General features: G+C 43.9%; 1 protein-coding gene across 2 annotated transcripts; it reads right to left on the bottom strand.

Annotated features, from left to right (window-relative positions):
• Positions 1 to 206: 206 nt before the first annotated feature.
• LOC124008474 (gamma-tubulin complex component 3 homolog) lies at positions 207 to 25,972 on the bottom strand. Of its 2 annotated transcripts, none has more exons than XM_046319769.1 (21): positions 25,728 to 25,972; positions 24,731 to 24,838; positions 24,191 to 24,258; positions 24,015 to 24,089; positions 21,730 to 21,950; positions 20,981 to 21,135; positions 20,126 to 20,238; positions 17,516 to 17,710; positions 17,254 to 17,386; positions 16,977 to 17,143; positions 13,076 to 13,186; positions 12,873 to 12,981; positions 12,011 to 12,200; positions 11,730 to 11,865; positions 10,776 to 10,844; positions 8,706 to 8,841; positions 8,320 to 8,408; positions 8,080 to 8,211; positions 7,427 to 7,567; positions 2,175 to 2,291; positions 207 to 1,989 (listed from the first exon to the last, which is right to left on the bottom strand). In XM_046319769.1, exons 1-21 carry the CDS (start codon positions 25,801 to 25,803, stop codon positions 1,828 to 1,830), a joined length of 2,703 nt encoding a protein of 900 aa, XP_046175725.1. In that variant the 5' UTR covers positions 25,804 to 25,972; the 3' UTR covers positions 207 to 1,827. The 2 variants fall into 2 exon arrangements, with proteins under 2 accessions (XP_046175725.1, XP_046175726.1); XM_046319770.1 differs by having other exon boundaries at positions 17,254 to 17,380.

Raw genomic sequence — 25,972 nt, 5'->3', positions numbered from 1 at the left:
TCCATGGTATGTCATTTCTATACATCTGTGCTATACAATGGACAGGATCTACAGACAGAGGTCTTCCAGTAGCATCTTCTCTTGGCACGCCCTGATGAGAACTTGTGATTGGAAAGAAAGACAGGGGAGCCTGCTGGGAGAGGTTAAAACACTAAAGGGTGCATCTTTAACTCTGCATCTCAAATGGCACCCTATTTTGTATGGCGCCCTATTATGTATGGTGCCATTTAGGACGCAACCAATAGCTTCCTTGCCTCCTTTCCTCCATCTGCTCTGCTGACAGGTGAATGAAAGCAAGTCCTGGTAAGCATCTTCCATATCGCTTTCGGATCAGTGAAAAGGGAAGGGAGGCGAGGAAGCCACCTCTGACTATTGAGATGCACCCCAATACTACAGTATAGTCCATCATAGGGGGGGGGGGGGTTGAAAGGCTAGTTATGTCACCATACAGTTACCATTCCACTTGTAGCTTCTTCAAGGTTTAATGTTGCACTATGACAAAAGTATTTTCCCAGGTTTGTCTGAGTGGTCAGGAGAGAAAAGTGGCATAAGTTGTTTGGTGCAACACGTTTGACAAATCTGTCTTGTACAATTAAGGAATTGAGCTGGTTCAACATGACAGATGCACAAGCAGCACAGAGGCCACAGTCTGCAAGGAGAATCAAGAGAAACCCAGTTAAAATAATACAAAACACAAATAAAAATCCTAACGTCTGTCAGTCTTTTAGTCTTAGGGGCTGTGGGCATTGTTTTTGAATCTCTTTAGAGGTGGGAGCCTGCGGTGTTGGTTCCATAATACAGTTGTTAAACAGCTAGAACAGTGTTTATTAACACTTATAAAACACACCGCAGACTTTAAGACACTGGTATGAAAAATAAACAAATGTCAGTAAGAAAACCTAAACAAAATATTCACAGAACATGTAAACAAACCAATCAAATCAAGACATTCTGTTCATTATCAAATGTACAATATGAAATTCACACGGTGATGGTAGCCTATCAGACACCTCAAAGAGGTGAGGGTGAACACAGCTGGAGGCTGGAGGCAGACTACTAAAATGACAGGCTTCTAAAACCACACCTCCCAAGAGGGGACTGTGAAAGAGTGGGAAACGTGGATGTGTGTGTGTGTGTGTGGTGAATTGAGCGTGTGTGTTTGTTTGTGAGTCATTTGCCAATGACATTGGGGGAGGAGGCAGGGTTTCAAAATGTTCTGTTTGTTTATGTCATAGTGAAATGAATCCCAGTTAGCCCTATTTGTCTTGAGGTGTTAAAATGCAGAGCCAAATGGAATCTGTGAAGTCACCACTACAGCATCCTCCTATGGGTTCTCTTTCCAGAGCTCCGACTTTCCGACCTGAAGATCACTGAACAGACAACTGGGAATTCTGAAAAAAAAACTTGGTCAAATCATGACGTCAGTGATCTTCAGGTAGGAAAGTCGGAGCTCTGGAAAGAGGCCCGAGTTCCCGACTTGGAATTCCGAGTTGGATGACCTTTCAAAACGATTTTTCCCAGTTGGAGCTTGTTTTTTTACCGAGTTCCCAGTTGTTTTGAACGCACTGAAGTCTGAGATTTCAGAGTTCCTAGAGTTGTTTTGAATGCGGTATTATCTCCACCAGGCTCTATTATGATGTCATCGCAACAGATTCTGTCTGGCTCTTTTGTGATGTCAATGTTCTGTCTGGTTCTATTGTGATGTCATCACAACAGATTCCATCTAGCTCTACTTTGATGTCATCTTCATGTCATATATAAATACTATCAAGGCAGATTCCATGTGGCTCTCTGTCTCTATGTTGTGACATGGTGGTGTGCGTCAGGTCAGATGTTGGAGGGCCGTCGGCCCCTGGTGGCCCCCAGTGAGGCCCTCAGACGGGGGTCTCTGGCCCGGTAGTGCTCGTTGAAGTCCAGTCTGAAGCTGAGGAAGCGCAGGCTCTCGTCTGGACTAGTCATTATCAGCACCAAGAACTGCTGCACTATGCCCTGAGAAGGAGCACAACCAACCACAGATGTTATACACTGAACACTACCACAGACAACCAGACGGTCCTATCCACTGAACACTACCACAGACAACCAGACGGTCCTATCCACTGAACACTACCACAGACAACCAGACTGTCCTAGTGAAAGCCACTGTGGCAGTGAGAAGAGAGTAAGACCCATACCTGGTAGAAGTGTGTTAGTATCCGTAGCTGAGAGCGCATTTTTGGTATGGTCTCCTGGAACTCTTGGATCCTCCTGTTCTCCTCTGCCTCCTGTTCAGCAGTCACGCCCCACTCACCCTGAAAACACACACACAGACAGGCAACATTAGGTGTCAAGTTTCAGAAGGAACTTTGTTGTTGCAGCATCAGTGTGGTATCAAAAACCCTAGACCCACTCCAATTTGCATACCGCCACAACAGATCCACAGATGATGCAATCTCTATTGCACTTCACACTGCCCTTTCCCACCTGGACAAAAGCAACACCTAAGTGAGAATGCTATCATTGACTACAGATCAGCGTTCAACACCATAGTGCCATCAAAGCTCATCAATAAGCTAAGGACCCTGGGACTAAACACCTCCCTCTGCAACTGGATCCTGGACTTCCTGACAGGCTGCCCCAGGTGGTAAGGGTAGGTAACAACACATCCGCCACACTGATCCTCAGCACAGGGGCCCCTCAGGGGTGCGTGCTCAGTCCACTCCTGTACTCCCTGTTCACTCATGACTGCACGGCCAGGCACGACTCCAACACTATCCTTAAGTTTGCCGATGACACAACAGTGGAAGGCCTGATCACCGACAACGACGAGACAGCCTATAGGGAGAAGGTCAAAGACCTGGCCGTGTGGTGCCAGGACAACAACCTCTCCCTCAACGTGACCAAGACAAAGGAGATGATTGTGGACCACAGGAAAAGGAGGACCGAGCACGTCCCCATTCTCATCGACGGGGCTGTAGTGGAGCAGGTTGAGAGCATCAAGTTCCTTGGTGTCCACATCACCAACAAATGAACATGGTCCAAGCACACCAAGACAGTTGTGAAGAGGGCACGACAAAACCTATTCCCCCTCAGGAGACTGAAAAGATTTGGCATGGGTCCTCAGATCCTCAAAAGGTTCTACAGCTGCAACATCGAGAGAATCCTGACTGGTTGCATTACTGCCTGGTATGGTAACTGCTTGGCCTCTGACCGCAAGGCACTACAGAGGGTAGTGCGTACGGCCCAGTACATCACTGGGGCCAAGCTTCCTGCCATCCAGGATCTCTATACCAGGCAGTGTCAGAGGAAGGCCCTTAAAATTCTCCAGCCACCCTAGTCAGACTGTTCTCTCTGCTACCAGACGGCAAGTGGCCCCGGAGCGCAAAGTCTAGGTCCAAGAGGCTTCTAAACAGCTTCTACCCCCAAGCCATAAGACTCCTGAATATCTAATCAAATGGTACCCAGACTATTTGCATTGCCCCCTTTTACACCGCTGCTACTCTCTGTTGTTATCATCTATACATAGTCACTTTAATAAGTCTACCTACATGTACATATTACCTCAACTAACCGGTGCCCCCGCACATTGACTCTGTACCAGTATCCCCCTGTATATAGTCTCGTTATTTTACTGCTGCTCTTTAAATTACTTGTTACTTTTATTTCTTATCTGTATTTTTTTTATACTGCATTATTGGTTCGGGGCTTGTAAGTAAGCATTTCACTGTAAGGTCTACACCCGTTGTATTCGGCGCATGTGACTAATACAATTTGATTTGAAAGAGTAACCAGTGCCATCTCTTCACTTCAGTAAATGAGTAACTAACACCCATACTAAACTGTTACAGATTCCCACTCTATGACCCCAGCATTCTCCCCATAGAGACATGACCTTCAATGTCTTTTCTACTCGCATACTTCTCATTCATGTAAACACACTCAACGCCTCATTATTTAAAGTTAATATAAAACCCCCCCATCACTGACCAACAGCTTCTGCCACCCCAAACCCTCTTACCTTGGACCTCAGTCTTATTTACAAGCTATTAAAAGAGAAACTTGGCAAATGCCGAGGCTGTTTGTTTTTCTAACACTTAAGAGTTTAATAGTCTGATGCTCAGGGCCTGTTAAATCAATAGAATGACAACACCAGCATGGCCAGTGGCCATTAAGGGGGGAACTTGAGTTGGCCCCTGGCTGGGTTCCAGACGACTTAGAACAAACAGGACATGGGACACTCTGAAGACTACATGGCCCTCCAATTGCGCTCTATAACTAAAAGTTATCATTATAAGTACTTGAATTGGGCCAGTACACACCGGTACTGAAAACCAACACCTCAAAATGTTATACAGCTTGAGTACCGGCAACTTCTTATAGAATATTGTCTTAAAAATATTGCAGAGTACCTGAACCTAAATATAAACTTTGTCAGCCGGTGATTGTCAAGCAAATAACTGCCAGTCTCACAGTAACAGACCGTTAATGAACATTAACACATTCAGCATCTCCTGGCTTCCACACTGATGCAGACCTTTGGAATGTCGCTCTGGATAAGAGCGTCTGCTAAATGACTTAAATGTAAATGTCTACTTTTCAAAAAGTCTAATAAATCCATGTAATACAGCCCACACCTTCACAATAAATCCATGTAATACAGCCTACACCTTCACAATAAATCCATGTAATACAGCCCACACCTTCACAATAAATCCATGTAATACAGCCTAACCTTCAAATAAATCCATGTAATACAGCCCACACCTTCACAATAAATCCATGTAATACAGCCCACACCTTCCACAATAAATCCATGTAATACAGCCCACACCTTCACAATAAATCCATGTAATACAGCCTACACCTTCACAATAAATCCATGTAATACAGCCCACACCTTCACAATAAATCCATGTAATACAGCCCACACCTTCACAATAAATCCATGTAATACAGCCCACACCTCCACAATAAATCCATGTAATACAGCCCACACAATAAATCCATGTCACAATAAATCCATGTAATACAGCCCACACCTCCATCAGCCTAACCTAAATAAATCCTACAGCCCACACCTTCACAGTAAATCCATGTAATACAGCCCACACCTTCACAATAAATCCATGTAATACAGCCTATGTAATACAGCCTACACCTTCACAATAAATCCATGTAATACAGCCTACACCTTCACAATAAATCCATGTAATACAGCCCACACCTTCACAATAAATCCATGTAATACAGCCCACACCTTCACAATAAATCCATGTAATACAGCCCACACCTTCACAATAAATCCATGTAATACAGCCTACACCTTCACAATAAATCCATGTAATACAGCCCACACCTTCACAATAAATCCATTATTTATTTTAGACCGGTCTAAAGAAACATGATATGATGAAAATGTCTATTTCAGAAGAACAGAATAGCATACTCTGAGTTGTCCTTATGATAGGTCCTGATCTGGCTATGCCAAATGGCTGTGGGCTACACTCATTTAGCAGACAAGATTTGCTTAGAATTCTGTGGCATTATTTTACAGTTTTTTTATAGTATGAAGAATACAATTGAACAAAGCTAAATAAAGTATAAAGGATACCTTCTCCAAACGATTTGAGGGAGCGCCCACATGGGCTATTCTGTGTTGAGCAATTAACAAAAGAAACAGGTACTCCTATATGCTTAATTTAGAGTTATTTATGTACCTTTAGTTGTGATACAAATGTTTTTATTTTTAATACTTTCTAAGGCTGCATGATGAGACTCTAATGAGGATTTGAGAAAAGTTGCTTGAAAGGCATGAGCTCTGCTTTGTTTTTTTTTGTGCAGGCTGTACACACTTCATCAGTCTCTTATTCATAATTTGACCGGCACTTGATAATGACTCGAATTTCCCAGCGGCATCCCTTTCGTGTGGCCGTAATGCCCCTAAAAAATGCAACTCTCACTCACTTGGCTCTCTGTCACGTGATCTAGTCTTTCTCACAGGCTACAAGTGAAGACAGACACATCGGGGGCGCAACTGCACCCGTCCTTATCCAATTCCGAGGTGCATATTGAAGATATTGGAAGAACTGTCCATATTTACTTTTCGTCAGCCAACAAGATGTGTAGGCCTAACAAACAGCAAAAGCACTAGCCTATGTCAATGTACTATCCCCCATAGTACAAATGTTGACCTATTCTATATTTTGTGTGAGAAATAAATATTTCAAACCGTCTGGGACAGTTGTGGAATGTGATAGATCAAATTAATACAACCTCTTGCATCAAAGAAACATTTTTTTAATGCAATGAGGCTGACGCAACAGTTCAGAACATTTAGCTTAAATTGTTGATAAACTATTAGGCTATTTCCTCACATTCTAACTGCAGCAATGCGCACACGGCTACAAGCACAAATGTTCCATTAACTGGAAAACACCATTATCAAAAGTTAGATTATGCATGTAATGCTTTTATTATAAAAAGGTGAAAATGATCTTCCCCAAACTTGAAACTCACACGCTGCGTATTTATGCCAGTGAGGCGCTACACCCTTTGTAAAGCAAATTCATCTGCTTAATTTTAAGAAGTTATTTGGCCACTTTAGTTGTGATACAAACCCTATCAAAATATATAGGCTTATGGGCTAGGCTACATGAGGTGTGGGACTATGATTGAAAAAGTTGCAAAAGAAAGTGATAATATATCATGGGCTAGGCTACATGAGGTGTGGGACTATGATTGAAAAAGTTGCAAAAGAAAGTGATAATATATCATGGGCTAGGCTACATGAGGTGTGGGACTATGATTGAAAAAGTTGCAAAAGAAAGTGATAATATATCGTTCCTAAGTGATTGTCACCCATCAGCTATTCTTGATTTAATCTGGTCTTTACATATACTAAATAATATATGTGAAATCTGTTTTGATTTAGAATGGGCCATTATCATGCACCTGTCTCCAAACTGGGGCAGAGGGATAAAAATCTAGGCACTTAAATAGCTAATTTCATGCCAGCCAGTAGGCTATACTCTTGTTGTACATATAAGCAATGTGCTTAATATTAGGAACGTTTAAAAAAATCAAATATAGTAGGCTTAGCCAATAGAAAGCTGATGGGATCCTCCTCTTTTTAATAGAAGCCATCACTCTGTTTTCTCACATAATTGCATAGCCTATAGAAATGTTGCGCAACATGAAGTGTTTGATTAGATTTTCAATTACATTTGCGTTGATTTTAGAGTGCTGAGTACCAGGCAGTTAGCAAGTTTAGTAGACTACTAATGAACAGCAGCAGCATCAGAGCATAGAGAAGCGTAATTACCCTGACTAATCAGTCATGTGGAATTTGACTGCCCTCATGACTGCCGGTGTGGCGGTAATACGGTCACCGTAACAGCCCTAAGTGCTGGCACTCATTTCAGTCCACTTTAAGCCCCGATCCTTCTACCTCAGAATCCCTGTGCTTCTTCCGCTCCTCGTACTGCAGCCGCAGGGTGAGTTCCTCCAGAGCAGAGCGGTACAGAGAGTCCTGGGCACTCTGGAACTCTATGATCTGGTCAAAGATCGCCCTCAGCTGGTTCAACAAGGACTAGCGGGAGAGAAGAACATTCTAGATGACATTAGAGTTTATTAGTCACATGTACAGGGTCGCAGATGTAATAGCTGGGTCCAGGGAAATTCTTAAAGGGATACTTAGAGATTTTGGCAATGAGGCCCTTCATCTAATTCCCCAGAGTCAGATGTAATCACCAATACCATTTTTTAAGTCTCTGCGTGCACTTTGAAGGAAGTTGCTAACTATCTCTAGCGCAATTGCTAACTTGCGTTAGCACAATGACAAAATCTATGGGTATCTGCTAGCATGCTAGTAGATACGCATAAACTTCCAGTCATTGCGGTAAGACTAGTTAGCATTGGGTCACGAAACTACCTTCAACTTCCTTCATACTGGACACAAGTTCATCTGACTCTGGAGAAAATAGATAAAGGGCTTCATTGCCAACATCCCGAAGTATCCTTTTAAGCGCCAACAGGGCAGGTCAAAGAGAAGTGGACGTCAGTAAGTGCCTGTTAGAGTGTATGAGCATACGTGTGTCTCACCCTGCTGTTGGTGTCCAGTAGGCAACGGGAGATGACAGAGTCTAAGAATCCTTCGTGGGCAGCGATGATGTGGTCTAGATCCTGGGCCTTCTCTACCTTGTTCCACAACTCATCCCAACAACACTCTAGCACCTGTACACACACACACAGCCAGAGACCCAGACAGACAGGGGAGGAGGGAGAGTGTGAGAGGAGTGAGAGGATTAGAGAGGAAGAAGAAGAAAAAGTACAGCCTCTGACCTCAAAGGTGATGTAGTACTGCATCTGGTGGATGAAGTGGACCATCTCATTGGCCAGGATGTGGCACTGGTGCAGCACACCAGACAGCTCTGTAACACAACATCTAACATGTTACCCTGGCTGCCTTATCTACAGCTCTTCTGTACATGACTCCCTCTGCTGGAGGTGAGAGGGAACTGCATGGTTTTGTGTGTGTGTGTGTGTGTGTGTGTGTATCATTGTGTTTACTTGATAGCTACCCAACGTGTGTGTGTGTGTGTGTGTGTGTGTGTGTGTGTGTGTGTGTGTGTGTGTGTGTGTGTGTGTGTGTGTGTGTGTGTGTGTGTGTGTGTGTGTGTGTGTGTGTGTGTGTGTGTGTGTGTGTGTGTGTGTGTGTGTGTGTTCACCTGGCATGCTCTTAAGCAGCTTGGCGTTGCACATCTGTCCCTTCCAGATGTCAGTGAGGATGTACTCCATACGCTTGGCTCGCCACAGGAAGTTGAACACCCGCAGGTAGTGGCTCATGCACTCCCGTGTGAACACCTGCCACAGCCAGAACCAGCGAGAGAAACAGAAAGCAAGAAGAGAGACAAAGGAGAGAAAGAGAGAGAGAAATTAGACAGAGAGAAAGACAAAGGAGACAGAGTGAAGAGAGAGAGACTGCGTGAACACCTGTCAAAGGTTAGCACAGCATTTACACATGTTCTCTCACCACATCACAGAACAACACAAAACCAGCCAGCACTTGACTTCATCTAACATGGTTGACTGGTGGCCTTTGAATGAACATGTACAGTGGGGCAAAAAAGTATTTAGTCAGCCACCAATTGTGCAAGTTCTCCCACTTAAAAAGATGAGGCCTGTAATTTTCATCATAGGTACACTTCAACTATGACAGACAAAATGAGAAAAAAAATCCAGAAAATCACATTGTAGGATTTTTTATTCATTAATTTGCATATTATGGTGGAAAATAAGTATTTGGTCACCTACAAACAAGCAAGATTTCTGTCGCTCACAGGCTCCTCTGTCCTCCACTCGTTACCTGTATTAATGGCACCTGTTTGAACTTGTTATCAGTATAAAAGACACCTGTCCACAACCTCAAACAGTCACACTCCAAACTCCACTATGGCCAACACCAAAGAGCTGTCAAAGGACACCAGAAAAAAATTGTAGACCTGCACCAGGCTGGGAAGACTGAATCTGCAATAGGTAAGCAGCTTGGTTTGAGGAAATCAACTGTGGGAGCAATTATTAGGAAATGGAAGACATACAAGACCACTGATAATCTCCCTCGATCTGGGGCTCCACGCAAGATCTCACCCCGTGGGGTCAAAATGATCACAAGAACGGTAAGCAAAAATCCCAGAACCACACGGGGGGACCTAGTGAATGACCTGCAGAGAGCTGGGACCAAAGTAACAAAGCCTACCATCAGTAACACACTACGCCGCCAGGGACTCAAAATCCTGCAGTGCCAGACATGTCCCCCTGCTTAAGCCAGTACATGTCCAGGCCCGTCTGAAGTTTGCTAGAGAGTATTTGGATGATCCAGAAAAAGATTGGGAGAATGTCATATGGTCAGATGAAACCAAAATATAACTTTTTGGTAAAAACTCAACTCGTCGTGTTTGGAGGACAAAGAATGCTGAGTTGCATCCAAAGAACACCATACTTACTGTGAAGCATGGGGGTGGAAACATCATGATTTGGGGCTGTTTTTCTGCAAAGGGACCAGGACGACTGATCCGTGTAAAGGAAAGAATGAATGGGGCCATGTATCGTGAGATTTTGAGTGAAAACCTCCTTCCATCAGCAAGGGCATTGAAGATGAAACGTGGCTGGGTCTTTCAGCATGACAATGATCCCAAACACACTGCCCGGGCAACGAAGGAGTGGCTTCGTAAGAAGCATTTCTAGGTCCTGGAGTGGCCTAGCCAGGAGATCTGCATGGAGGAATGGGCCAACATACCAGCAACAGTGTGTGAAAACCTTGAAGACTTACAGAAAACGTTTGACCTCTGTCATTGCCAACAAAGGGTATATAACAAAGTATTGAGATAAACTTTTGTTATTGACCAAATACTTATTTTCCACCATAATTTGCAAATAAATTCATTACAATTCATTACAATGTGATTTTCTGGATTTTCCCCCCTCATTTTGTCTGTCATAGTTGAAGTGTACCTATGATGAAAATTACAGGCCTCTCATCTTTTTAAGTGGGAGAACTTGCACAATTGGTGGGTGACTAAATACTTTTTTGCCCCACTGTATAACAGAACAGAAAGAAACAACGTTCAGATGCTCCAGGTGGGCTTTTATGGATGAATGAAGAGGGAAGAGGAGAAGCTTATTGGATTGTTTGCGAGGGTGTGTGTGTTTGTGTGTGTTTGTGTGTGTATGTGTGTGGAGAGAGACAAGGCAACACCAGATAGGATGGTATGTGTATGTATGTAAAGTGCTGTGGTTACCGTGGCGATAGGACCCTCTACGTGGTAGTCTAAACTGAAGACATCCCAGCCTGTATCTCCGGGAGACACCTACAGAAGGAGCACAGATGAGTTGATGACCAGGCTTTAGTTCAGAGGGATAACATGGTGCCAAGTTGACAGTTTGAAATCTAATAGGTAACTCTGACACATGTACATCCAGCATCCAGACATCAACCATCTAGGCTTCAGCTCAGAGGGCTAACAGTCTTGAGCAACGGGTTACCAGGTTGTGTTTCAAACCCCTGACTCAATACCGTGTTAGCCCACTGAGATAAACCCTATGACAGTAGTAATGGTATGAACTGTAGCCTATAACAGCAGTAATGGTATGAGCTGTAGCATATGACAGTAATAATGGTATGAGCTGTAGCCTATGACAGTAGTAATGGTATGAGCTATAGCCTATGACAGTAGTAATGGTATGAGCTATAGCCTATGACAGTAGTAATGGTATGAGCTGCAACCTATGACAGTAGTAATGGTATGAGCTATAGCCTATGACAGTAATAATGGTATGAGCTATAGCCTATGACAGTAGTAATGGTATGAGCTGCAACCTATGACAGTAGTAATGGTATGAGCTGCAACCTATGACAGTAGTAATGGTATGAGCTGTAGCCTATGACAGTATTAATGGTATGAGCTATAGCCTATGACAGTATTAATGGTATGAGCTGTAGCCTATGACAGTAGTAATGGTATGAGCTGTAGCCTATGACAGTAGTAATGGTATGAGCTGTAGCCTATGACAGTAGTAATGGTATGAGCGGTAGCCTATGACAGTAGTAATGGTATGAGCTGTAGCCTATGACAGTAGTAATGGTATGAGCTGTAGCCTATGACAGTAGTAATGGTACGAGCTGTAGCCTATGACAGTAGTAATGGTATGAGCTGTAGCCTATGACGGCTGTAATGGTATGAGCTGCAGCCTACCTCCAGCAGGCGTACGTCCAGTCTCTTGAGGATCTCAGAGTTGTCATACTGGGCATTGGTAGCCCTCACGGCTGTCTCCAGGATGCCTGTCAGGTTGTGTTGGTACAGAGTGGTGGCTGGGCGGGCCAGCTCTGGTCTGAAGGGACAAACACTAACGTCAATATATGACATGTAGGATGGTGTGTGTGTGTGTGTGTGTGTGTGTGTGTGTGTGTGTGTGTGTGTGTGTGTGTGTGTGTGTGTGTGTGTGTGTGTGTGTGTGTGTGTGTGTGTGTACTAACTTTAGCAGGTCCATGAGGTGGCGTATGAAGTCTCCCTGGCCCAGCAGCAGGTATCGTCTCATGGCCTGCAGGTGCTCCAGCAGCAGATAGTTCTGGTTGAGGACATTCAGCAGGTACTTGCTGGTTTCAAAGTAGGCTGCATCTATCTTCCCCTGGAACGCCCCCTCCAGGTCTGATAACAGCTCTGCAGCTACAGAGAGAGAGTTATTATCTGTGGTCATTATGTGGGTACTGGAGTTGGCACTACATGATGCATATTAAACTCATCTCTCAGACCGTTTTCTGAACTCTGTATCTATAATTCAAGATAAGAGTCTGCATCCCAAATAGCATCCTATTCGCTTCATAATGCACTACTTTTGACCGGGGGCTTCATAATGCACTACCTTTAACCCTTAAGGTTATGGTCAGAAGTAGTGCACTATAAAAGGGAATAGGGTGTCATTTGGGACAGACAGGGTAAAAATACAACCCAACCCCTCCCCTTCCAACGCCAGTCAGTATGCAGTCATTCCCCTCAAGGACGAGGCTAAGGAAGGAACTGTACAACCATTGATCAGCGACGGAGAGAGGAGCAAGACTAAATCCAGTCGATACGACAGTAAGCACCATAACAGTACAACCAGTTCTGATGCCAAACAGATCAATGCGGCTCTGCTCTCACTAGCTACAAACACTACTATGGCAAGACCAAGGCTTCTCTACTCTGTCGAAAGACACTGCCTGCTGAATACACACTCTCTGGAGGTATATTATGTACAAATGTGTACCAAACACCAAATGCCTGTGTTGTATTGAGCTAGCCACTGACAGGCCCCTTTCACAGTGTGTTGGGGTAGGGGAGAGAGGTTAGAGAGCGTACCATCTTTGGGAGAGTCTGTAGACTTGGAGGCCGGGGTGATTTTCCCTGGTGAGGTTCTGTCATGGCACACCTGATGCAGGAAGTTAATGGACTTTCCAATGAGCAGAACCTACAGAGACAGAAGAGAGAGAGAGAACGTGAATAAAAAGTTTATATTTTTTTACGTTGAGGATGAGATAATTGGTGTTTGTGTGTGTGTCTACCTTGCGGGCCTGGTCCATGGTGATGAAGGTGGGTATCATGGACTTCCTCAGTGAGTACTTGTCGTGCCACAGTCTGTCGGTCTTCACCGTGGGGTCAGATGCCACAAAGAACTGCAGGGAGAGGAATCCCCATCACCATCACAATCACACCTTAAAAGACAGGACTCAACTATATCCGAACACAGGAGATTACTACAACAATGGATACTTATTACAGTAATGGAAAGAAAGTGAATGGTGGTTCCTTCTCTCAATCATGATAGTCACTGAGCCAGTGGTTCAACTTGAAAACCAAAATGGATGCCGATAAGTAGACATCAGTGTTACAAGGTGACGACTTCTCTCCTAGGGGGTACAACAAGGGGGATTGAAAAGCCTTTCAGTAAACAAAAAGTATATATAGAAAGTTTGATTTTAATTTCCGCTCTTCTTGTCATAATGAGTGTTTACAGTGTAACGCCACCTCCCAGCCGCCCCCTGGGCTGACAGAGGTGCCTGTAAGCTTCAGAGCCATACCCTCATTCCCCTCTGCTGGGAACGAACAGCTCCATAACTATCACTTAGCCCTGCTACGGGGAGGGTCAATACAGGGGGCTTAAAACCAGTGTGCCCTTTGAAGCGTTCCATTCTGAGAATAGCTCGGCAGTCGGTATTGAAAGCCGCTACAACTCTCCTGTGCTCTGTGCTTGCCCAATCAGCACTTAGTCTCAGGTAGACGGAGCCTGAGAGGGCAATTCAGCAGCAGGTGCATTAGGACTAGATTCACGGCCTTCTACTACTGTCCTGTAGTTGTGGAGACAGGGAAATGGATGGAGAGCAAGGACAGAGATAGGAGGAGAGAGAGAAGAGAGGGCCATTACTCAGTTCCCCATTACCGTCCTCTCATCCATCCTCATTTGGAAGGCCGCCGCACCCCTCCCCCTCTCCCGTCCCCCTTTCCCTCCATCTCAGCTCGGAGATGAACCTGTCTGACGTCTGTCTGAGTCCACTTCAGCCTGAGCTCAGTTACTACCATCCGGACTCTGACCATGACAAACTAATGGAAGTGTGTGTGTGTATTATATTTAAGCAATAAGGAACAATGGGGTGTGGTATATGACCAATATACCATGGCTACGGGCTGTTCTGATGCACAACGCATCGCGGCGTGCCTGGACACAGCCCCTTAGCTGTGCCTTATTGCTATTATAAACTGGTTACCAACGTAATTAGAGCAGTAAAAATAAATGTAAAAGCTGTCATCAAGGCCACCCTAGTTTGAGAAACAGACGCATTACAAAGTCCTCAACTGGCAGCTTCAGTAAATAGTACCTGCAAAACACCAGTTTCAACATTCAACAACAGTGAAGAGGTGATTTCGTGATGCTGGCCTTCTAGGCAGAGTTCCTCTGTCCAGTGTCGGTGTTCTTTTGCCAATCTGAATATTATTATTTTTCGGACAGTCTGACATAAGGCTTTTTCTTTGCAACTCTGCCTAGAAGGCCAGCATCCCGGAGTCGCCTCTTCACTGTTGACAAGGAGACTGGTGTTTTGTGGCCTGTAATCAAACCCACAAATGCTGATGCTCCAGACACTCAACTAGTCTAATGAAGGCCAATTTTATTGCTTCTTTAAATCAGCCTAACAGTTTTCAGCTGTGCTAACATAATTGCAAAAGGGTTTTCTAATGATCAATTAGCCTTTTAAAATGGTAAACTTGGATTAGCGAATAACGTGCCATTTGAACACATGGTTGCTGATAAATGTAGATATTCCATTAAAAATCAGCCGTTACCAGCTACAATAGTTAATTACAATATTAACAATGTCTACACTGTATTTCAGATCAATTTGATGTTATTGTCATGGACAAAAAAATGTTGTGTGTGTGTGTATATATATATCGGAAGTTTACATACACCTTAGCCAAATACATTTAAATTCAGTTTTTCACAATTCCTGACATTTAATCCTAGTAAAAATTCTCGGTCTTTAGGTCAGTTAGGAACACCACTTTATTTTAAGAACGTGAAATGTCAATAATAGTAGAAAGAATGATTTATTTCAGATTTGATTTATTTAATCACATTCCCAGTGGGTCAGAATTGTACACCTACTCAAGTAGTATTTGGTAGCATTGCCTTTAAATGGTTTAACTTGGGTCAAATGTTTTTGAGTGGCCTTCCACAAGCTTCCCACAATAAGTTGGATGAATTTTGGCCCATTCCTCCCGACAGAGCTGGTGTAACTGAGTCGGGTTTGTAGGCCTCCTTGCTCGCACACACTTTTTCAGTTCTGAATTGTTCTATAGGATTGATCCAATACCTCGACTTTGTTGTCCTTAAGCCATTTTGCCACAACTTTGGAAGCATGCTTGGGGTCATTGTCCATTTGGAAGACCCATTTGCGACCAAGCTTTAACTTCCTGACTGATGTCTTGAGATGTGGCTTCAATATATCCACATAAATTTTCCTAACTCATGATGCCATCTATTTTGTGAAGTGCACCAGTCCCTCCTGCAACAAAGCAACCCACAACATGATGCTGCCACCCCCGTGCTTCACGGTTCAGATGGTGTTCTTCGGCTTGCAAGCCTCCCCCTTTTTCCTCCAAACATAATGATGGTCACTATGGCCAAACAGTTCTATTTTTGTTTCATCAGACCAGAGGACGTTTCTCCAAAAAGTACGATCTTTGTCCCCATGTGCAATGGCAAACCGTAGTCTGGATTTTTTACGACGGTTTTGGAGCAGTGGCTTCTTTCTTGCCGAGCGGTCTTCGCTGTTGTTCTGGGATTGATTTTCACTTTTCGCACCAAAGTACATTCATCTCTAGGAGACAGAACGTGTCTCCTTCCTGAGCGGTATGACAGCTGCATGGTCCCATGGTGTTTATACTTACGTACTATTGTTTGTACAGATGATTGTGGTACATTCAGGCTTTTGGAAATTGCTCCCAAGGATGAACCAGACTTGTGGAGATGTACAATTTTTTTTCTGAGGTCTTGACAGATTTCTTTTGATTTTCCCATAATATCAAGCGAAGAGGCACTGAGTTTGAAGGTAGGCCTTGAAATACATCCACAGGTACACCTCCAATTGACTTAAATGATGTCAATTCGCCTATCAGAAGCTTCTAAAGCCATGACATAATTTTCTGGAATTTCCCAAGCTGTTTCGTGTGTATGTAAACTTCTGACCCACTGGAATTGTGATGCAGTGAACTGTAAGTGAAATAATCTGTCTGTAAACAATTGTTGGAAAAATGACTTGTGTCCTGCACAAAGTAGATGTCCTAACCAACTTGCCAAAACTATAGTTTGCTAACAAGACATTTGTATGTATGTATGTATGTATGTATGTATGTATGTATGTATGTATGTATGTATGTATGTATGTATGTATGTATGTATGTATGTATGTATGTATGTATGTATGTATGTATGTATGTATGTATGTATGTATGTATGTATGTATGTATGTATGTATGTATGTATGTATGTATGTATGTATGTATGTATGTATGTATGTATGTATATATATATATATAAACATTTTTTTTTTAAATTCAGTCTCTCGATGTGCAAAACTGATAGAGACATACCCCAAGCGACTTACAGCTGTAATCGCAGCAAAAGGTGGCGCTACAAAGTATTAACTTAAGGGGGCTGAATAATTTTTCACGCCCAATTTTTCAGTTTTTGATTTGTTAAAAAAGTTTGAAATATCCAATAAATGTCGTTCCACTTCATGATTGTGTCCCACTTGTTGTTGATTCTTCACAAAAAAATAGAGTTTTATATCTTTATGTTTGAAGCCTGAAATGTGGCAAAACGTCGCAAAGTTCAAGGGGGCCGAATACTTTCGCAAGGCACTGTATATATGGTGTGTACATTAAATATATGGTGTGTGTGGGAGTCACCTCATGGTAAGTGTCCTCCAGCTCTCCGTCGTAGATCCAGCGGTAGAGGAAGTTGAGGATGGGATGTGACACCAGGCTGAGGATGTGCTGCACCAGAGCTCTCATCTGAGGGTCCCCTGTCTTCCCATAGGCATGGACTGCTGATGCCAGTTCCCCTCCCTTCCTCCCTACACACACAACATTTGAACCACACACTTAAATCACACACACTATTTAAATGGATACTTGATGGTACCAATCAGCAGGTGCCACAGACATACAACACACACAACTCTACCTTGGCAGAAGTCAACGAGGGCAGCCAGGGTTTTGAGGCGGACTTTCGGGTCGTAGGTCCAGACTAGGAGACGTCTCAGGGTCAGACTACTCTCCACTCCCAGGTTCACTCCCTGGTCATCCTCCACCTGCAACTGTCAAACACACCTTTACATGTCCTGTAGCCTACATGGGTTTTCCTCTTGAAGGGCTAAGAACAAAGTTCATTCACTTGAATAAGGCAGTACAGTGTTTTGAGAGGTAGAGAAAGGTGTGTGTCTTACCTGTGAGTGCAGCACTGCCAGAAGTCTGTAGTACTCCTTCAGTTCCTGATGCAGGGAGGCACAGAAGCTCTGTCCCACCAGGCCGAAGGCTCGGTCCAGACTGCGCGAGTCAGTGTACTTCCTGATCTTGTTGTGGAGCCAGCCCAGCTCAGCCAATCGGTTACTGGTGTCCCTCAGAGACTTACAGAGAACCACCTAGGGACACACTGGAGACGTTACAACAGGAGAATGCACACACAGGCATAAAATACAGGGAATAATGTGAATATCTGTCAAAGTAACCCATTTAATGTTTGAAGGGGTTGCCAGGTTGGTAGTTAATTATCCCCGTGTGTACCATCTGTCCTGTATGGCTCCCCACAAACAGGAGACACTCACAATCGGAAAACGGGCCTCTCCTGCTGCCAGGTTACCATTCAGTCACTCACACACAAGTACGCCACAACCCCCCATAACTACAGCATCACCAAAGGAACAGCAGCTCCGCTCTTCAGCCCAGAATCATGAATAAGAACACATCAGCTGTATTATTAGAGCCCTTTGCCAGTTGGAGGACCATTAGAATTCAATATTCATCCCTTTCACACCCGTTTGTTCAGAATTCATTTAACTTTTTTGTAAATGGTAGTCAGCGTGGCCCTTGTTCCACAGATTGAAGACATTCGCCAAGAAGCCTGGAGCCCAAACTGTCAGCAGTGTCTCTCTGCTGACGGAGTCGTCTTATGAGGACGAGATACTCACCTACATGATTGTCTCTAATAATGTTCCATTTGTATTCTGTTCTAATTATTCCGGAAACCGTGTTAGATTGAATAGGGCTTATAGCGCAAATGATGATTTCAAAAAGACCTCAGGAAACACCCTTGACGGCTAGATTTGGCTCCAGTGTTCTTGTCCGATACAGTGATCCTAGGCCAGCGCATTGACAGCAGGCTATATATATATATATTTTTTTTTTTAACACTGAGAAGATGTATAGCTGAAACAGTTTGACTGTAATTTGTAGGAATATTAGAAGGGAGGAAAGTTGTAATGAATCCTTGATGGATGATAGAGGGACACCATCGATGTGGCTCCTAACCAAAGAGCCAACTATTGATCTGTCAAGCTTTTTACCCCTTTTAGAAACAGATCATCAGACTTGATGTCAGCAGCACTACAGCTGAATCTGAAAAACACTGTCAGTCTACAACAGCCTTGATGTCAGCAGCACTACAGCTGAATCTGAAAAACACTGTCAGTCTACAACAGCCTTGATGTCAGCAGCACTACAGCTGAATCTGAAAAACACTGTCAGTCTACAACAGCCTTGATGTCAGCAGCACTACAGCTGAATCTGAAAAACGCTGTCGGTCTACAACAGCCTTGATGTCAGCAGCACTACAGCTGAATCTGAAAAACACTGTCGGTCTACAACAGCCTTGATGTCAGCAGCACTACAGCTGAATCTGAAAAACGCTGTCGGTCTACAACAGCCTTGATGTCAGCAGCACTACAGCTGAATCTGAAAAACGCTGTCGGTCTACAACAGCCTTGATGTCAGCAGCACTACAGCTGAATCTGACAAACACTGTCGGTCTACAACAGCCTTGATGTCAGCAGCACTACAGCTGAATCTGACAAACACTGTCGGTCTACAACAGCCTTGATGTCAGCAGCACTACAGCTGAATCTGACAAACACTGTCGGTCGGCCGGTTCTACAACAGCCATGATGTCAGGGAGTCAGCTAGCGATGAAACAGGGTAATCTGTCAATAACTGGTCTAGCTAGTATGGATGGAAGTACGGCGCTCTTCTACATGAAACATTTTAGTCATTTAGCAAGACGCTCTTATCCAGAGAGACTTACAGGAGCAATTAGGGTTAAGTGCCTTGCTCAAGGGCACAGACAGATTTTTCACCTAGTCAGCTTGGGGATTCAAACCAGAGACTTTCGGTTTCTGGCCCAACACTCTTAACCGCTAGCCTACCTACCATGGTGCGTGTAAACACAACACGTTGACTAACTCTAACATATACGCAGTGTACAAAAGATTAGGAATACCTGCTCTCTCCATCACTTGTTAAATCCACTTTAATCAGTGTAGATGAAGGGGAGGAGACAGGTTAAAGAGGGATTCAGAGGGTGAATGCGCCAGACAAAATAATTAAGTGCCTTTGAATGGGGGGGGGGTATGGTAGTAGGTGTCAGGCGCACCGGTTTGAGTGTGTCAAGAACTGCAACGCTGCTGGGTTTTTCACACGCAACAGTTTCCCGTGTGTATCAAGAAGGGTCCACCAACCAAAGGACATCCAGCCAACAAGACAACTGTGGGAAGTATTGGAGTCAACATGGGCCAGCATCCCTGTGGAACGCTTTTGACACTTTGTAGTCCATGCCCTGACAAATCGAGGCTGTTATGAGGGCAAAAGGGGGTGCAAATCATTAGAAAGGTTATTAGAAAGGTGTTCCCTAATGTTTTGTACACTCAGTGAAAGGTCAAATAGCTTATGAAGTTGGTTATCAGTTTTTGCATTCGTCAGGGAAATATTTCAGGAACAAGGGGCACAAACTGAAATACCAAAGACACCTTGGACATTGTTCACGTATGACAGAATGTTCACGTCACCTTGGAGTCGATCTTGTAGCAGTTGTCTGTGTTGCTCATCTTAATGAACTTGCCGTCGATCCCCTGGAAGACATACAGGATGTCTCTGACCAGTGCAGCCTCACCAACCTCCGCTGGAGAGGAGAAGAAGAACGAGGGATTCAGAAAAACAACAAAAAGTAGGACAACATTAATGAAAGCCATAAAAGTTACAGTACCAGTCAAAAGTTTGGACACCTCATTATTCAATTGTTTTTTTTGGTAATATTTTCTACATTGTAGAATAACAGTGAAGAAGTCAAAACTATGAAATAACACACATGGAATCATGTAGTAACCAAAAAAGTGTTAAACAAATCAAAATATATTTTATATTTGTTTAACACTTTTTTGCTTACTTCATGATTCCATATGTGTTATTAATAGTTTTGATGTCTTCACTATTATTCTACAATGTAGAAAATAGTACAAATAAAGAAAAACCCTGGAATGAGTAGGTGCTGTATCTCTCTACATATCTATTTAAGTCAGCCCCCAACCCTGTCAGAGGAGCACCAAGACAAATTAAATACCGGGAGAGCAACTAAACGGTTTATGAAATGAGGCGATTATGTGAGGTGGTTCTTCCTGCAGAACAGGAACATTTCATTGCAGACTTGGTACATTTCCCTCCGACCTCTAATCTCTTTCTGTTTAATATTGAGTATTCAGTTTGCAGAGCCTCTGTGCAGAGAGTAATGTGTTTTTTTACCATTACAGGCCCCCTGCCCAACTTCTGCTTACGTTACAAAATGTCCTCCAACCGTGAAGCCTGTAGGCTTATACAAAAAGTAGGCTTATACATCCCAACAATGTCAGTCCCCACCCCCAACTCACCAGTGAGGTCCCCGTCATGGCGTGGCCTGGGGGCCCGGGTGGACAGGGGTGGGGGGCCGAGCGGGGCCCGTGAGGTAGGTGCTAGGGCGGAGGTGTTGGGGAGGGCCCACGCCAGCCGAGAGCCCAGCTGCTGCCCTGCTGTCTGGGGTGGGTGTCTGGAGAGAGCAAACATAGAAATGTTTAATGGACCATTTTGTATGTTTACATCCGTGTAACTATAGACATTTTATCTCCCCCTCGACATGCATAACTCTTCCCCTATACATGTTGGTTCTCCTAATGCAAACTGTCTTGTAGGACCATTACCATTAATAGCCTGTTAATGAGGGCGTAGCGATGCCTCAGCTCCAAATGACTTTTATAGTGTTGATGATGATCCACTCAACCACCCACTAATCAGATACTTACCCTGGCACTAGACGAGTATAGCCAGACTAATTATACACAAGTGCTTGTGGGGTTGTGGAGAAGGACATGCATAATTGATGCTCACAACGGAATGGAAATACCCTGCTACAACAAATGGCTACAAAGATTTTTTTTTTTTTTTTACATGTCCTACTAATTTAACACCCCTTCATATTCTGAAGGTTCATTGGTTACTCAGATGCGGTGCTGATCTACAACAAAAGCACACACTCTCTGCAAGTCCACAGGAACAACACTGAAGAAAGTCTAGATTCATGTACGACTGACTATGGAGGCCTGGGTGCTGACCGGACAAACAGGGTTCCATCGATTGGCCTTACCCGGCCAGCAGGGGCTGAGGGGTGGGTGTGGGCCCGTTGAGGGAGTACACCCCCAGGCTGCTGATGCCACTGGTGCCCATGCTGGTGGAGATCTGGACGCCCCCAGGCCCCGAGCGCTCGGGGTAGCTGAGGGGCAGGCTCCCAGGTCGGGTGCAGTAGAACGGGGTGGAGTGGGCGTCCCGGGGGAGGGCCTGGGCAAACAGCGCCCCATAGCTGCCAACCTGAGAATGACATGCTATCATTAAATCAATGATGTATCAATTAAATAATTAAATGTGGAATAACATGGAACATTTAATAGAATAGCTATTTCTGCTATTAATGGAGTTCTACAGAACTGACATGGCCACGATGGAATTACTGTTTGTGATGATGCAGTCTAGAGGATTATAATGCTTCCATTATCTAGCTAGTAACTGTATCTACAGTACCCGTCAAAAGTTTGGACACACAAAGGTTTATATTTATTTCTACTATTTCCAACAACGTCGAAAAATAGTGAAGACATCGAAACTATGAAAAAACACCTATGGAATCATGTAGTAACCAAAAGAAGTGTTGGTTACTAAATATATTTTATATTTGAGATTCTTCAAAGTAGCCACCCTTTGCCTTGACAGCTTTGCACACTCTTGGAATCTCTCAACCAGCTTCATGAGGTAGTCACCTGGAATGCATTTCAATCAACAGCTGTGCCTTGTTAAAAGTTCATTTGTGGAATTTCTTTCCTTCTTAATGCATTTGAGCCAATCAGTTGTGTTGTGGCAAGGTAGGGGGGTATATAGAAAATAGCCCAATTTGGTAAAAGACCAAGTCCATATTATGGCAAGAACAGCTCAAATAAGCAAAGAGAAAGGACAGTCCATCATTACTTTAAGACATGAGGTCAGTCAATACGGAAAATTTCAGGAACTTTGAAAGTTTCTTCAAGTGCAGTCGCAAAAACCATCAAGCGCTATGATGAAACTGGCTCTCATGAGGACCGCCAAAAGAAAGGAAGACCCAGAGTTACCTCTGCTGCAGAGGATAAGTTCATTAGAGTTAACTGGCTCTCATGAGGACCGCCAGAGGAAAGGAAGACCCAGAGTTACCTCTGCTGCAGAGGACATGTTCATTAGAGTTACCAGCCTCAGAAATTGCAGCCCAAATATATGCTTCACAGAGTTCAGTAACAGACACATCTCAACATCAACTGTTCAGAGGAGACTGTGTGAATCAGGCCTTCGTGGTCGAATTGCTGTAAATAAACCACTACTAAAGGACACCAATAAGAAGAATAGACTTGGTTGGACCCAGAAACACGAGCAATGGACATTAGACCAGTGGAAATCTGTCCTTTGGTCTGATGAGTCCAAATTGGAGATTTTGGGTTACAACCGCCGTTTCTATGTGAGAGTAGGTGAACGGATGATCTCTGAATGTGTGGTTCCCACCGTGAAGCATGGAGGTGGTGGTGTGATGGTGCTTTGCTGGTGACACTGTCAGTGATTTATTTAGAATTCAAGGCACACTTAACCAGCATGGCTACTACAGCATTCTGCAGTGATACACCATCATATCTGGTTTGCACTTAGTGGGACTATCATTTGTTTTCAACCAGGACAATGACCCAACACACCTCCACGCTGTGTAAGGGCTATTTGACCAAGAAGGAGAGTGATGGAGTGCTGCATCAGATGACCTGGCCTCCACAATCACTCAATCTCTACCCAATTTAGATGTTTTCGGATGAGTTGGACCGCAGAGTGAAGGAAAAGCAGCCAACAAGTGCTCAGCATATGTGGGAACTCCTTCAAGACTGTTGGAAAAGCATTCCAGGTAAAGCTGATTGAGAGAATGCCAAGAGTACAAAGCGGTCATCAAAGCAAATGGTGGCTACTTTGCAGAATCTAAAATGAAAAAAAAAAGATTTTAATTTGTTTAACACTTTTTTGGTAACTACATGATTCCATATGCGTTAATAAGTAGGTGTGTCCAAACTTTTGACTGTACTGTGTATATATAGCTATGGTTAGTCTGTGTGTACAGACCCAATTGGTTTATTCAGTCCCAGCAGTAATGGCCCTCTTTTGTTTGCCTGATCTCTGTGGTGTGGCACACTGGGTCCCTTGCCCTCCTCCTGCAGAGTGTGTGTGTGTGTGTGTGTGTGTGTGTGTGTGTGTGTGTGTGTGTGTGTGTGTGTGTGTGTGTGTGTGTGTGTGTGTGTGTGTGTGTGTGTGTGTGTGTGTGTGTGTGTGTGTGTGTGTGTGTGTGTAGCACTGTGGTGTAATGACAAGTATGCCCACCCTGGACGGTTTCCTGGGGTCCTCACAGAGACTGAGCAGCAGGTATAAGACGGACCACCTGTGTTTCAGCACCCCCTGTTAATGGAAAGCAAAACACACAGATTCTCAATTGGTTCTCTTTTCAAAGCCAATGGAAGTATGTATATGCACCAGGGTATTTGGAACAGAAGACTGACCTGAGTCTGCAGCTTTCTGTGGAGCTCAGAGAACAGGGCAGCGTCACCCTCTCTCCTCTGCTTCAGCACTGGAGAAGCAAAGGACAAGACAAACAGAATCAGACCACTAAATAAACAGACATACACCAATTCCAAAAACAGTTGATTAAAGGGGGCCCAACTCCACCCTGAACAAGGGTAAGTGCTGTTTTTTAAATCTTATTTACTATGCTTAGCGATCGATGAGATGGTCATTAGTGGCATTACTCCGACTACAAACAAAATCTATTGAGATTTACTATTATGGAGACTCTTAACAAACGTCTTTCTTTATTGTCAAATAACACGAGACAGAAAAGCTCTACTGGGAAAACAACAACAAAAGACCACATTAACAAAGGATGCATGTTTGCAAAGGTAACAGAGAAAGAGCAAACCAGTGATGTGCAGATGCCACTTTCGACTGTCGAGATGGACCCTCAAAGAGGATTCACGCAGCAAACCAGTCCAGTTTAGATCACTCACATTATTGTCTCTAATAATAGGTCATAGGTCACTCACGTTCTTTTTTTATCTTCTCCGACACTAGGAACTCATCCCTCTCAATGGTGGGAGCATAGTTACTCCCGACGACTCTCACAGCATACTGGAACTGGTGGGCTACTTCAGCTGAAATGTGAAATAGGGTTGAGTTGAAGTATTGAGCATGGAATATCGGCTTTTCCTAAAACATTTCACGACTGGTGAATGAATCTTTCAGACTGGTTCAAATCTTACAGATGCAGAACGTTTCCCCTAAATCAGTAGCTAGCTCCCAATCTTACACTTTCTGGTAGTTATGCCAAGTGATAGAAAATTAAACTTTAGTACCTGCGCTCTAAAAAGTCGGGTAAACAATACTTTCCGGTGAATATTTTGTCTCATATTTCGAGCAGCTGAAAGACTTAACTGCACAGACAACCGGTATAGTAAGTTCAAACGTAATTGTATTCAACATTCTGGCTTGTAAGGAAAATGTCCACGATTGTGCAGTGCTTTGTTTCAGACTGTATAACTTTACCAAGAATTGGTATCAAAGTCAGATTTATTGGGCAAACTTTCTGGCAGCCTGGCAAGCCAAGCTAGCTATCCCTAACTAGCTAACTTATTTGAAACAAGGCGTGGTTGGACTGTTGTCAACCTTATCTGCAGCTACCTATATCTATCTAGCTATGACACACTTTTGGTAGTTAGCTAGTTAAAGCCTTGGATGTAGCCATCACCTAAATACAAAATAAGGGTCGAGCTAACGTTAGCTAGATGGCTAACTAGCTGTGGTCCATACATAGCATGCCATCTCTGACTTGGCTGGCTAGGTGTACAGTTACTAGCTAGCCTAAGCTAACTAACATTGGCTGTCACACAAACTTCGTTAGCTACTGTAGCTAGATGGCGAGCTGAACGCTGGTATACAACTGTTATATCAGCATCAGTGTTAAATGTTAGCTAGCTAGCAACAGAACAGGCTAGCTGCACATAACCGCGCCTGGGCAATCTAACTAGCTAGCATCATAGCTACCTTCGCTCTTCCCAGTGATCCTGCAGCAGAGACTTTGAAGGAGGACGTTGGGGGACTTTTGATCTAGGGCAGCCATTGCGTTGCAGTCTTTAATTTTCCTTATCAGACGCCAGCGATACTACTGGATGCAGTTGTACCCACTACGATTGCTCTTGCTTTGGGTTTCCACTCTCAGTAACAGCCATTTTAACGGAACCCGCCGAAAGCGTCCTGACTGGAGGCGTTGCTAGCAAGAAGAGATGGGA

Source organism: Oncorhynchus gorbuscha, linkage group LG21 (assembly GCF_021184085.1).
Source record: "Oncorhynchus gorbuscha isolate QuinsamMale2020 ecotype Even-year linkage group LG21, OgorEven_v1.0, whole genome shotgun sequence".
Classification (NCBI taxonomy): domain Eukaryota; kingdom Metazoa; phylum Chordata; class Actinopteri; order Salmoniformes; family Salmonidae; genus Oncorhynchus; species Oncorhynchus gorbuscha.
The sequence above is the reverse complement of the archived record's forward strand: the minus strand, read 5'-3'. Positions and strand labels throughout refer to the sequence as shown.

Excerpts from the sequence above, each read along its gene's own strand:
- LOC124008474 (XM_046319769.1), bottom strand. The coding sequence starts at position 25,803 with ATGGCTGCCCTAGATCAAAAGTCCCCCAACGTCCTCCTTCAAAGTCTC. Across the intron at positions 13,187-16,976 it reads TGGAGGACACTTACCATGAG|TTCTTTGTGGCATCTGACCC; the intron begins GTGACTCCCACA and ends CTCTCCCTGCAG. Across the intron at positions 1,990-2,174 it reads TACTAACACACTTCTACCAG|GGCATAGTGCAGCAGTTCTT; the intron begins GTATGGGTCTTA and ends GCTCCTTCTCAG.